This window comes from Monodon monoceros, unplaced genomic scaffold (assembly GCF_005190385.1).
Source record: "Monodon monoceros isolate NGI ecotype Baffin Bay Population unplaced genomic scaffold, NGI_Narwhal_1 Super_Scaffold_19, whole genome shotgun sequence".
NCBI classification, from domain to species: Eukaryota; Metazoa; Chordata; class Mammalia; order Artiodactyla; family Monodontidae; genus Monodon; species Monodon monoceros.
Window position 1 is genome coordinate 42,796,875 of NW_021703775.1, and position 13,663 is coordinate 42,810,537.

General features: G+C 34.1%; 1 protein-coding gene across 3 annotated transcripts in view; it reads left to right on the plus strand.

Moving 5' to 3' along the window:
* RTN4 (reticulon 4) overlaps nt 1-13,663 on the plus strand; it is a 66,635-nt gene that overhangs the window by 26,220 nt on the left and 26,752 nt on the right. The window contains exon 1 of one of the 3 annotated variants that reach the window (XM_029231568.1): nt 7,037-7,936. The exons of the other annotated variants lie outside the window; for them this stretch is intronic. Coding sequence (XP_029087401.1) covers nt 7,903-7,936 — 34 coding nt within the window. The 5' untranslated portion in view covers nt 7,037-7,902. Of the gene's footprint in view, nt 1-7,036; nt 7,937-13,663 lie in introns of those variants that run through there. 3 annotated transcript variants of the gene reach the window in all.

Sequence of the window (13,663 nt, forward strand, 5' to 3'; positions counted from 1 at the left end):
GCAGTTATTGTCCTAAATAGCAGATGACCAGGGTGCTGCTGCTTTTATTACATACCTATTGTGTTGGGGGCATTAACCAATGCAAGGCATTTTAAAAACATCAGGAACATTGGTTACTGTGTCCATTTTCTCATGGGGTCTTCTATAAGTAGGGATATTAGAATGAGGGTAACCTTCTGTTGCTTCCACGTGGAGACTGAATAACCCTATTGTTATTCAGCTGGACAGCTGCTGTCTTTGTTGTTGGTGGGTCATTGGTGAAGAAAGGTGCTAATGTCTCCCATTGAAACCACTGAGATCTTGACTTAATGATAGTGATTGCTTAATACATGTTTGTTGGTTGCTTGGTTTGCCACTAGTGCACAGAACGTTTTAAGTTCATAATCATAGTATAGATTGTGTTTTGCTGACCTGTTGTAACTTGGTGAGTGAAGTGTAAACCAACCAGAAGTTAATTATTCATTATACTTAAAGTATGTGCTTTCCAGGAATAACCAAATAGTATTGCCATAATAAAGAACTCGCTGAAAAATGGCCCATTTATCTAGGTAAAGAATTAAAAATTATCCTTTGCCAATTTATAGGTACTTCTTAAATGTGTTCATGAATAAGAACTTTCTTTTGATGATGTTTATAACTTAAAACATTTTTCTTATATTAATTTTAAAAATTGATTATATAGCTTTTGGGCTTTCTCAGTAAAGCATTATAGATATTAAGTATTTTGTTAAAATACATTTTTAGTGAGCATATATAGGATGCTTCTTGAATATTATTAGTTGGGTTTTGATTAGGACAGTGAGCAGTTAATCTGATGAAAGTAGAAATTTAAGTACCCTGAAAAATAAAAATGTTTAATCTAACACATTGAGTAGAATTACCTTTAACTGGAAGGCTTTGAGTAAATATAAGTGTAGCTAAATTAGAAACTGACTTATTAATAAGGAAATGATTATATTTACTCAAATGTTTGACATTGTCAAATTAGTGTGGATTTATTTAGTGCTTACTGTGGGTCCAATACAGATTGAAAATAAATATGAAATATGAACCTTTATAAAAGATAGATACTGCTACATATAATATGGTTGAAAGAACTTCATCTTGGGCATCTTACACACCTAAGATCTAATCCTGGCTTTATTACCAATTAGCTGTATGACCCTGGGCAGATGTTTTAATCTATTTGAGCTTCAGTTAAATTTAGTAGTCAGAATTTCTCTCAGGGACCTGCTGTCAGTGAAGTCAGGGTAGCAGTACATGAAGCAATCTGAAGTAATATATATATGCTAATTGTACAAATTTGAGAAGTAGAGAAAAGCATTTAGATGACAAAAAAATTGTAATTGTATTGCCCAGACATAATCATTGCTAATGTTTTAGAATATATTCTTCTAGTCTATTTCTATGCATATGGATACTTTATGAATGCAGTGAAAAAAAGTGTTTTTCCAAACTGGGATCATACGTTATATATTGTTTATTGCTTTACAAAATTCAGCAATATATTATATTGCACAATGCCAAAATTTCCATGTCTTTATTTTTCTGCTGTGTGATTATTTAATGTTTAGTGTTCCTTGGTATTGGATATATTATAATTTAATCAGTTCTCTAGGATCCTTAGATTGTCTCCAGTTTTTTAAATTTATAAATAATGCTATTATTAACCTCTTTATGTTTAAATATGTTGTACATATCTCCAAATTACTCTTTTCCATAAATTACTAGAAATAAAACCCTAGGAAATGGGTATGTACATTTTTAAGCGTTTTGACAAAAATTGGCTGTCAGAAAACTTGTACTAATTTTTAAAAATTTTTTATTGGAATATAGTTGCTTTACAACGTTGTGTTAGTTTCTGCTGTACAGCAAAGTGAATCACCTATACGTATACATATATCCCCTCTTTTTTGGATTTCCTTCCCATTTAGGTCACCAGAGAGCACTGAGTAGAGTTCCCTGTGCTATACAGTAGGCTCTCATTAGTTATCTATTTTTTACATAGTAGTGTATATATTGTCAATCCCGATCTCCCAATTCATCCCACCCACCCCCTTCCCCCTTAGTATCCTTACGTTTGTTCTCTATGTCTGTGTTTCTATTTCTGCTTTGCAAATAAGTTCATCTGTATCATTTTTCTAGATTCCACATATAAGCTAATGATGTTTGTTTTTCTCTTTCTGACTTCACTTTGTATGACAGTCTCTAGGTCCATCCATGTCTGTACAAATGGCACAATTTTGTTCCTTTTATGGCTGAGTAATATTCCATTGTATATATGTACCACATCTTTCTTTATCCATTCCTCTGTTGATGGACATTTAGGTTGCTTCCATGTCCTGGCTATTGTAAATAGTGTTGCAATGAACATTTGGGTGCATGCATCTTTTCGAACTAGTTTTCTCCGTTATATGCCCAGGAGTGAGATTGCTGGATCATATGGCAGTTCTATATTTAGTTTTTTAAGGAACCTCCATATTGTTCTCCGTGGTGGCTGTATCAATTTACATTCCCCCCAACAGTGTAGGAGGGTGTCCTTTTCTCCACACCCTCTCCAGCATTTGTTCATAGACTTTTTGATGATGGCTATTCTGACTGGTGTGAGGTAATACCTCATTGTAGTTTTGATTTGCATTTCTCTAATAATGACATTGAGCATCTTTTCATGTGCTTTTTGGCAATCTGTATATCTTCTTTGGAGAAATATCTATTTAGATCTGCCCACTTTTTGATTGGGTTTTTTTTTTTTTGATATTGAGCTGCATGATCTCTTTGTATATTTTGCAGATTAATCCTGTGTCATAACTTGTACTAATTTTTACCCTTCTAATGGAGTAAGACAACAACCCATTTCTCTATTGATCACCAACAATTAGTATTATTTATTAATATTGTTTTTTTAATCAGAAAATTTTGATAGCTAAGGACTAATACATTATACAAAATTCAAAAAGTACTATTACAGTAAGTCTTCTTCCTGTCTTAACTAAGCTGCCTAGTGCTCCTTCCTAGAGTCATTTACTAGACTTCTCATGTATCCTTCCAGACATTGTATACCTGTCTTTTAAAAAAAAAAAAAAAAAAAAAACCTTTACCAGTTTGATAGGTTAAAGTAGTTATCTTGCTGTTTCGATCTTCGATTATTAGTGAAGGTGAGCATGTTCCACATATTTATTGGCTATTTCTTTTGTGAATTGCCTGTTCATACCCTTTGCCCATTTTAAAATTTAGAATCGCCTCTTTCTGATTTTATGAGAGTTCTTTATATAGAGTGGATGCAAATCCTTGTCATGTTACAGTTTTCTAAATAATTTTTATTTTACTTTACATTTTGGTGGATATTTTCAGTTTTCACCTGGGAAAATTTATAACTTAATTTATTTACTAATTTATAGTTTCATTTTTATGTTTAATTCTGATCTGTTCAAAATTGATTTTGAATTCTGGTCAGAGATCATTTTATCCCACATGCCTTTTTGGTGTTGGAGTTGTTTTCCTATCCCCATCACACTCTGATAGTCCCCTAGTACCAGGCAACAATCCTAAGGAAGAGCCAGAAAATTGAGAACAATTTTAGCCAGGTTGCATGCTTTGGGTTGGACAGTCAACGGTACTATGGGTGTTGGTGCCATCTAGTGTTGTAGATAGAAAACGATGTCTGTGGAATGCTCTGTAATTGACCATATGGAAATTCAGTTGGGCCGAGAAATTTAGTGAGTTGTGGATATTTGCTTCACAGTAACAAATGACTTTGAAAATGACTTTATAAAAGGATTTTGAATTTTGACACATTGTACTGAATCAAACAAATGCTTGAATCATGCTATGATAAACATTATGAAATGACCTTAAAGATTCCCCCAAACATGTACTTCAGTGAAAACTTAAAAGTTTTAAAAGATCTGTTCAAAACCCAATGACTATTAAATTTTTAAATTCCAGGTTTAAAAATGCTTTGGATCTTTTGGATTATCTGTGTATTTATTTTAGATTATAATATAAGAAATCAACATTTATTTAGTTCTCATTGAATAGTATCACTTTCAGTTTCTTTCTGTATAATTTTTAGTATGTATTTTTATCAGCTTATATGGAATTGTTTATAGACCTTAAAATGCTCATTATATTTTGGTTATTTTTTAACTTGTCATTCATTTTCTAGACTAAAGTCTTTGTTCATGTCTTAAGGTTCAATTCAGTAGTTAGTGCTGAAGTGCTGTAATTTAGTCCATAGAGGGCATTACGTTACAGCATATGGTATTAAACGGCATTGTTTAATATCTTTCAGTAATGGGACATATGTTTAGTTTTATACTTTTGTATAGTTCAGAATAATTAAATTTTGAAGTAAGTTTAAAACTACTGTGTAGCTGTAATTTTTTTTTTTTTTAATTAAAAAGTCCTGTTGTCTGTTGCTGGAAAGTAGAAATAATTTTTTTAGCGATCAAGAATTGTATACAAGCAACCCCCAGTTTAGAGAGTAGCACTTTCAATCCAAATGACCACCTCTTTCTCACCTTATTTGCCTTCATTTCTAAACATTGTAAAGCAAACAAAGCAAAACAAAAACTTGAGTTTTTTGGGGTTCAGAATTAGAGGAAGGAAAGAAATGGAAAAAGAGGAATATTTTGGGAGAGCTGGCCTGGGAGGTCTTAGAGTTTACATATTGTTGCCTATTCCAAAATACAGTCCTCTACTGTTTGAAATCCTGCCACTTAGGTACAAGACACACACACACACACACACACACACACACACACGTTTATGAGAGTGTTATAGAGGAAGGAGTTTTTTATTCTTTAGTAGGACTTATTTTAATCATATAATTTTCCTTTTAATGAGGTAAGTGCACGAAGAAAATGAGAGTTTTGATCTGAGATATGAAGAGAAGAGAAATGTAGAGAGTGTAGGTAATTTTAGAGCATGGGTACTGTTTGGAAAGGAGTTAGGGGTGTGTTTGGGGTGGTTTTGGTCATTGGTTTTTGTCATGCTTTGGGGAGGTACTGGGTTTATGGACATTGAGGAATGAGAAGTTGCCAATCATGAACTCGGAACAGGCGATTTCAAAAGTTCAGTGTAAGGCTGATTTTGAGTTTAGGAAGAGAAGAATTCCCCCCTTCCCTACCCCGATGCACAATATGCAGTAGGACTTAGAATTCAGACAGCACTTTTATTTGCTTGTATTATAAATAAAGGAATCTTCTGGGCTCCTCTCCTTTGGAAGCCTTTACTTTTAAGGGAAAATAAGTTCCTATCCCAAATAATCAATGTGGTATATGTATCTGCTCTATTTGAAAATTGTCCTTGAAATAATTTTTCATTTTTAAACAAAATGTTAAATATTTGGAGGAAAACAAATAAGTTTTTAACAGATTTGTGTTCTCTATTTGCCTGTTATCTTGGCATTTAATATGGAATAGGACCTGTAATCTACCCATATAAAATTTTTTCTCAGCTGGAGGAGAATAGAACTACAGTAACAAAGCACAGTAATGTGTGTGTGTGTGTGTGTGTGTGTGTGTGTGTGTGTGTGTGTGTGTGGTGGTGCGCTTCTTTTTAAAGAGGGTATTGGGTTATTGCCTAGAATTGAATGGCTTAATATATGCACTTTCTTAGATATGATTTACAGGCTTTATTTCCTTGTGGTTTAATGGTTAAAAATTTTAGCATAATAATAGTAAATAGCTAGCACTTACATAGGGCCACTTTTTATCAGGCACTGTCCTAAGGCCTTTTGCATACACAAACTCATTTGATCCTCTCATCACAATAAACCTCGCCCAGTGGCTTTACATTTTTAACAGATTGGTCTCATTAGATTTTCAAATTTAAGCACTTTTTCCTTAGGTTACCAAACTTAAAACAACTCTAGTTTTAAAACTTTCTAAGAAAGAAATGGGCAAAATGTAAATTGATTTATCTTAGTTAGTTTTCTCTGTAAACTTAATAGCCTAAATTGCAAAGATCATAAAAGCTAAAGAATTAGATATTACTATGTAAGGTCTAATTTCAGGGCTCCTATTTTGACCTCTTAATCTGCCAGGGGAGTATTAAGTATGTTTAACATTTAGATGAATGGGTGTTATTATATGTTCTTGCTCCCTCAGATGATTTTTAAAAATTGTTACACCAAGTCAAGTACTGGAAGATGTGAATAAAATGAATGGTAAATACCCTTTTTATCAAGAAATCTTTTTTCCCCCTTACTATTAGTGTAGTAATCTCTGACTTCAAAACAGTGTTTGGGCGATGTTTTTGAGTGCGTTATTCTAATGCTAAAGTATTTATTGGCCTTCAGTCTTAAGGGATTCATTATTAGAAAATACTATTTTGAAAATATTATGTAGTTAATGAATAGTTTGGGATTTCTAACTATTGCATGAGGAGGCCAGAGACTTTCAGCTATGATATGACTTGGTGACAAGTGTTCTCAAATATCACATTATACAAGGGTTCAGTGAATAAAGTTTAAAGTTAAATATTAACTTCTGAGCTGAGAATACTAGACTCTCTTTAAAAATTGCTTTGCTTTATTTATGCTTGGAGTTAGAGAGGCAGGGAGGAAAAGAACTGAGTTCTTGATATTCAGGCCACTTCTGATTTGAAGAATTTTGCAGGGTTTTGCAGCCCACACAGTTTTACAGCAAGTTCCAAAAAATATCATACCTATTTCAATGTAGCTATATAGTCTTCTGAAGTATGTAGTTTCGTACATAGGCTCCATATCTTATAATGCTTCAGCATATCTCACATTTAAAAATATTTTTGCTGATTTGTCATTATATGTTGCCTTTTCTGCTAAGTCAAATGATAATATCAGTTAAAACAGTTGTGAGACGTTAGTAAAGACGTAATATTCTGCACTGGAACGAATGCCAATTTTATAAAGTTGAACAAAAATTTCAGAAATTTCTTATATAGATTTGTTTTTGTTTTATCAGTAAAATTTTAGTTTGGTCTTATGTCACTTTCCCAAAGCAAATGTGGTATAATTAGCACCTGAATATTTCTCCTCAAGCAAAGAGTCTATTAATAGTACCTGCAGTGGTGTCTAATAGATATTTATTGAAAGATCGATTTGGAGCAGGTGGTAATTAAGAATAAGTATATATTTGCAAGTCTCTGGATTTCTGTAGTTGCAAAAGAAGGAAAAGATAGCATTACCTGAGAAATATGAGGTTGCTGAAATTAAGTAAAAACTTTTTTCTATTTAAGTAACATATTCAGTAAACATTAATAATTTGACTTTGTGATTCTCCTGTCACACCCTCATAAGGGTGCAAAATGCTGATAATTTAAGAGAAAGTAAGAAGAGACTCGCATTTCCCAGGCTTGAAATTTAAGCTGTTACCCTTCTTTGGATCAGTCCATTTTTATCTTATCAGGTAACCATTGATTTTAAAGTTTTAAATGAAGCTGGAAACCAGCAGCATAATTCCCCTATCTGTCAAAAAATAAATAAATAAAAATAAAACAAAATAAGGTTATAAAAAACTGTACATGGCTTTAAGTGCATTTCAAATATATTCAGTGGTTTACTCTGCCAGAATAACAACCCTCTTTTCTTTCTTTTCTTTTGGTGGCCTTCCCCTCCCCCTGCAAAAGTAGCTCCATTTGGTGTGAGCAACAAGCAAAAGACTAGAACAATAAACAGATAGAGGAAGGCGGTAGTGCCTGAGTATTAGTAGCCTAGTTACAGATTGCACTGCGTCAGACTGCTCCACACCCAGAAGGCGTCAGGTGACTTCAGTCCTGCTGCAGTTGTGCAGCAGAGGAGACTGCAGATACGGTTGAGGAAACGGATATTTCATGTCTCAGGGGGTAGATTTTTGCAGTTACAGCTTTTCTGTTGGTATGCATAATTGATAATTGCATCTGTAGGGCAGATCGTGACAAGAGATGGACGGTCAGAAGAAAACTTGGAAGGACAAGGGTATATCTGCTTTTTAATCTTTTATTCATTTTTTAATGTGACCAGTAATATATATTTCTATGAATAAGCTTTGCAATTTAGATATATTTTGGATTGAAAATGAAGCCTATGAAGGGTTTAAGAGTAAAGGATTAAAACAGCTATTTCAAATGTGTTTTTGCAGTTCGTTATGTATGAGAAAATGTCACGCTCTTCTGCTTCACTGGCATTTGATTTAGTCTTTGCAGTCCTATCGTTGATTAGGTTCTATTCTTTAATCTTGCAGGTTGTGAACAATATAGTTTTAACATAATTTCATTTGGTCACTTTGGTGTGATAAATCTACATAGCCATGTTTGTATTCCATAATGACATATTTTCTGTGACTAAGTTTTTTTTTTTTTTTTTAAATCTGACTTGGTGTAGTTGAAATTCTATCCAAAGGTTTGTAGATAGCAAGATCCTGTGTTTGCAGTAAGCCTGTTTTCTTCTTTGGAAATATTATTGAACCTTTAAAGTTATTACCAGTCACCTTTTAATTAGATTATAATTTTGTATATCTTAAAATGGTTAAAATGTATACACAGTAGTTTTAAATGTGTGTCCATATTTAAGTCACTAACCTTTGTCCTTGTAATAACCAATCAGTGATCTTGATCCCCTTTCCTCCCCCTTGAAAGCCCAGATCCTTTCAAGTCTCAGTGGATTGGGGTTGTGTAAGAATTTAAGCTTGTAAGTGTAATGAATATTTTTAAAGTATTTTATTATGTAGATGGTTTAAATGTGCCATTTTAAGAAAAAGGGAAGGTGGGTGGGCTGTGTATCTGACCTTATAATAAATTGCCTTAAAAATTATTAGAGCTATTTTTTTTAACATCTTTATTGGAGTATAATTGCTTTACAATGGTGTGTTACTTTCTGCTTTATAACAAAGTGAATCAGTTATACATATACATATGTTCCCATATTAGAGCTATTTTTAAGTAGTCCACTTAGACATTCCACACAAGCAATTTGTTTTTCTGGCCACATTCAAGTTTTATAATTAAAAAAAAATATTTCTATAGCAGAATTATTAGCAGGATTGGTGATAATGTTTCTAAAAGCAATATGTGGAGCTAATTACAGGAACCTTTACAACATCCTTTTAAAAATTGGTTCAATGAAGTATTGTGGGGAAAAGGTGAGCTTAAGATTGAGTTCATATTGAGACATTGGAAAGATCTTACAGTTAACACTTAACAGAAAATAATATAGCTTTGGAGCTTTACCTTTATGGTTTCTTTACATGTGAATTTAATGAACAGAAGGATTTTTATTTCTTCATCCTTCTGACCATTAGCATTACAAAGGGAAAGTAAATTGCTATATTAGTTTTTGATAAGTAAAACTGATAGTAGTGATAACAATACAATAAATCCAGACTTTAAAAATAGGTAAAAAATCACATCAGGGCCTACTCAGCAACTATTAAGGCTCTGTATTAATAATTTGAGTCTTAGACCATTTAATAGCATCTTAAGTTCTTTATTTGCTAAACTAATTTAGGAATATTTTGAGATTGGAGAAATTAAGTTCCAGTATAGTCCATATTATTATACCAGACATTTATTTTGATTATTTTTAGGTACTAAGTATAAAATCAAATTTACTCTTGAATGTCTGTCTCTGGGGAGCCTCATTTTGTATGTAAGTGGAATGGCCTGATATTTTTTTAGTGTTTGGCTTTTTTGCTTGGGAAGACTAACTTTACCTATTGTTCTGGTTCATTGCTTAAGTTATATTTTAGTATTTATCAGCAGCTAATTTTAACGTTGCAGATTAGAGGTTATGACTTAAATGGAACTGAAACTGCCAGGGAGTGAGTTTTTCCTCATTTTATGAAAAGTGTGGCGATAGAGGAAAGAATCTAAGCTTTCTAGGTATATTAAAAAACAAACTTAAGCCCATATATTATTCTACTCTTTTGCCACCCTTGTTCCCTCCTTAAGTCCCATGGTTGAAACACATCCAGTTGGTACATCTGATTATGGTAACGTGTAAGGGTATAAAGAAGTGAGAGATACTCTGATTTCCGTGTTTTAAAGAGTTTTTTTTTTAGCTTATTAACTAGTATTTAAGACATTTATCTTGCAGGCTAAGACCAAAATTAATAATTTATATTTTATACATTTTTCATCTTGGATTTTCTGTTGTTCTTAGCGGGATACTTACAACAAATGAAATCTATGAAGTACTTGATTATTGGGGTTAAAATGGAAAGCATTGATTAAGACAGTCAAAAGATTTTCAAGAGCTTAAAATAGAAGGAATTGGGTAGGTTTGGGGGTTTGGGTGGGGTGGGAGAATGATTTAACCACTAAACAAGGTGTAATTTAGACAGTGAATAGAGCTTTCTGGGTAGAACAATATTTATAGGATAGCAGTTGAAAGATAAGATTGGTATAAGTAAAGAATGTAGAAGACTTGTAAGATCTAGGTCAGGTTTCCTCAAACTTCCCTGAAGAGGAGAATCACCTAGTGCTTCTTTATTTTTATATGATTCCTGTGACCCTATTCAGATCTACCACATGAGAATTTATAGGGGAAAGGCATGGCAATACGTTAAGCACCTTGACAAAGGGTTGTGTTAATATTAGGCAAATGTAGGAAACACCAACCTAGTTTTTAAAGTTTCTGTTCTCGTATGTTTTGATTTTGGCCAGAGTGAGAATCTTAACGTTTTTGGTCTTCAGTTTCCTCTTCTGCATGATTTCTAGTGTTCCAATTTTGATGTTCTCTGGTTTTATGAAAAGATACCCTGGGTCAGATTGCAGAAGACATTGACTTTTGGATTTTATCATAAAGGAAATAAAGAGCCTTTGGAAGTTTTAAAGTAGGGAGTGGTAAAATGACAGCAGGTTTGAAAGACTGTTTTGGGGTGCTATATAAGATAAATTGGAGAAGAACTTAGAAGCAGAACAGGATGACTGTATTTGTGCCCACATGTGCCTGAACTTGGCCTGAAGTAGGAATGAAAAGGAGGTGGCAGGTTTGAGAAACTTAGAAAGGAATACTTGATATTTGACATAGGTTTGTGGGACTAGGGTGAGGGAGGGACTCAAAGGACAACATGAAATTTCAGTCAGAGTGCAACCTTGGCAATGCTAGTGCTTTAGTGTCAGTAGAAATAGAGCTAAGGTAGGTAGAAATGATGCAAAGTTCTGTTTTGGAAACTTCAAATTTGAAGCTCAGAGAAATGACAGGCTTAATGATGAATGCAGAATTGGGAATTGAATGCAAAGTGAGACAGATGAATACTGTGAGGAAATTTGCATAGAAAGAACAGAAGGGGCTTCCCTGGTGGCGCAGTGGTTGAGAGTCCGCCTGCTGATGCAGGGGACACGGGTTCGTGCCCCCGTGCGGGAAGATCCCACATGCCTCGGAGCGGCTGGGCCCGTGAGCCATGGCCGCTGAGCCTGCGCGTCCGGAGCCTGTGCTCCTCAACGGGAGAGGCCACAACAGTGAGAGGCCCGCGTACCGCAAAAAAAAAAAAAAAAAAAAGGAACAGAAGATTAAGGAAGGAGAGCCTAAAACCTATATTGTGGGGACATGGAGCACAAGAAGTTATAGTCGGAGCAGTAAAAGCAGCAGGTTAGGGCTGGTTTCCTGATATTAGGGAGGGAGAGATTTTTCAAGAGGGAATGGATGGTTAAATACTAGAGAGAAGCCATTTAATGTGAAGATTGAGAAATGATTGTGGACCCTGTTGAATTTTAGGAATATGTACAACACTACCCATTATTAGCAGTGTTTTTGGGATTTGGCAGTTAACATACTGTAGGTGACCTTTGAGAGGAGTCTGTGTAGGAGGGGGACAGAAATGTTTCTAGCATTAAAATTCAGTTTGATTATACGGCAAGACAAAAACTGACTTTGGACCATTTCTGGAGCATACTTCTTGCAGAGGTTCTTGTAGGGCTCCCTTATCTTTACTTTTGCTAAGTCACTTTCAATTTCTTTCAAAGCTTAAGGTTACTGAGTATATGGGTAAAGGTGTACGCTCATACTGACATTCAGGTAGAGAGGAGAAAGGGGTCTTGGCTGCTTGAAATAAATGTCCCTGGGAATCCCCCCCCACAAAAAAAATCCTGAGAAGGGAACTTGGGTGTTAATCAATTGCGAGACCTATTGATTGGAGGAAGCCTCCTGCTTTTCAGTTCTAAACGTAGTTGAAACCCAGCGTTTAATCATTTCATTAGATATTTCTTCTGGATCTTGGTTTAGTAGTGCAACACTGTGTGTGTGTATATATGTGGGTATGTTGTAGAAAATTTAGAAGGCCTGTGGAAGAATAAAACCATCACTTCACAGAGTGGTTTTGGTGTGTATTTCTAACGGTGTGTGTATGTGTTGGGGTTACGTATGGTACATTTTGTTCCATAATCATTTTTCTCACACTAAATGGGGAAATACCTTTCATTTAGAAATATTCTACATTGTTTTAATGGGTGTAGTATTCTAAGTATGTACTGTTAATCCCTTATAGTTAAATATTCAAGTTATTCCTAAATTTTTTGCAAACATGAAGAATGCTAAAATGAATATAATTGAATATAAATTATTGCTCTTATAATTATTTCCAAATTGCTGGGTTATAGTATTTAGGCTTTTGGTTCATGTTGCAGAACTTCCCTTCAGAAAGATACAAATTATTTTGAGTAATGTATAGGAGTGTCTGTCCTGAAACCTTGGCCAAGATTAAGTACTATATATGCATTTCTGATGGTTTTAACTCTTTCTAAGATAGCTGTTTTGTCAGTTTTAAGTAAATTACTTGATGAGAACCAGATTTAAATTGAAAAAGAGTAAATTGGTAATTTTTTTCTCCTATATATGGTTTAAAGTCTTGCATGGATAAGTAGTGGGAGCAATGGAAATATCTTCTCAGTTTTCTTTATTTACCCAAATCCGGGTACTCTTAATTCCTTGTCAGAACTTCTAACTGGTTTTTCCACTAAATCCTATATGTTAAGCCAAATTAATCTTCCTAAAATATGGCTCTAATCGTAGCACTTAAGGGGTTTTCCTTTACTTTTCAAATTAAGTTCATACTATCCTGGACTTTTAAGAGGCATTCCATGGTCTAATCCTAGCCTTTATAATCCCATCTCCCATTACTCTGTCTCCAGCCACATTGAAGGACTTGTTTCCTAAACATGCCTGTTCTTTGCATTTGCTTGTGTTTTTCTCTCTGTCTAAAATCCCCCTTCCCATTTCATTTTGCCCAAGTCTTGTCAGAAGCCCAATCCTTCCTGAAGTATTCACCTTCCAGGTGGAGGGAATCCAGTATCCCTCAGAACTCCTATCTCTTGGTTTTCATTTTGTGCCTTCTGTTACAGTTATATATCTATATATATTACAGTTATATATAACTAATATATATGTATATAATACATGTAATATATATGTAATTAAAAATATATAATATATATATATTAATAAATAAATATTGGCTTTTTTTTCTAGTCTGTAAATTCCTTGAAGGCAGCAAAAGAAACAGTGGTGGCCTTATCACTGGGTCTTCTCATTGACTCCGCACAGCTTTTCAACAAAGTGACAGGATGAGAACTTTGATGTTCAGCCAGGTTTACTCCTGGCCTGAGCCTTATACATCCATTCTTGGGAATTTTTTTAAATGGTTTTTCAAATGGGAGAAATAAAAGGGATCCCCTACCTTACCCCTTTTTTAAAGGAGCAATTAATTAA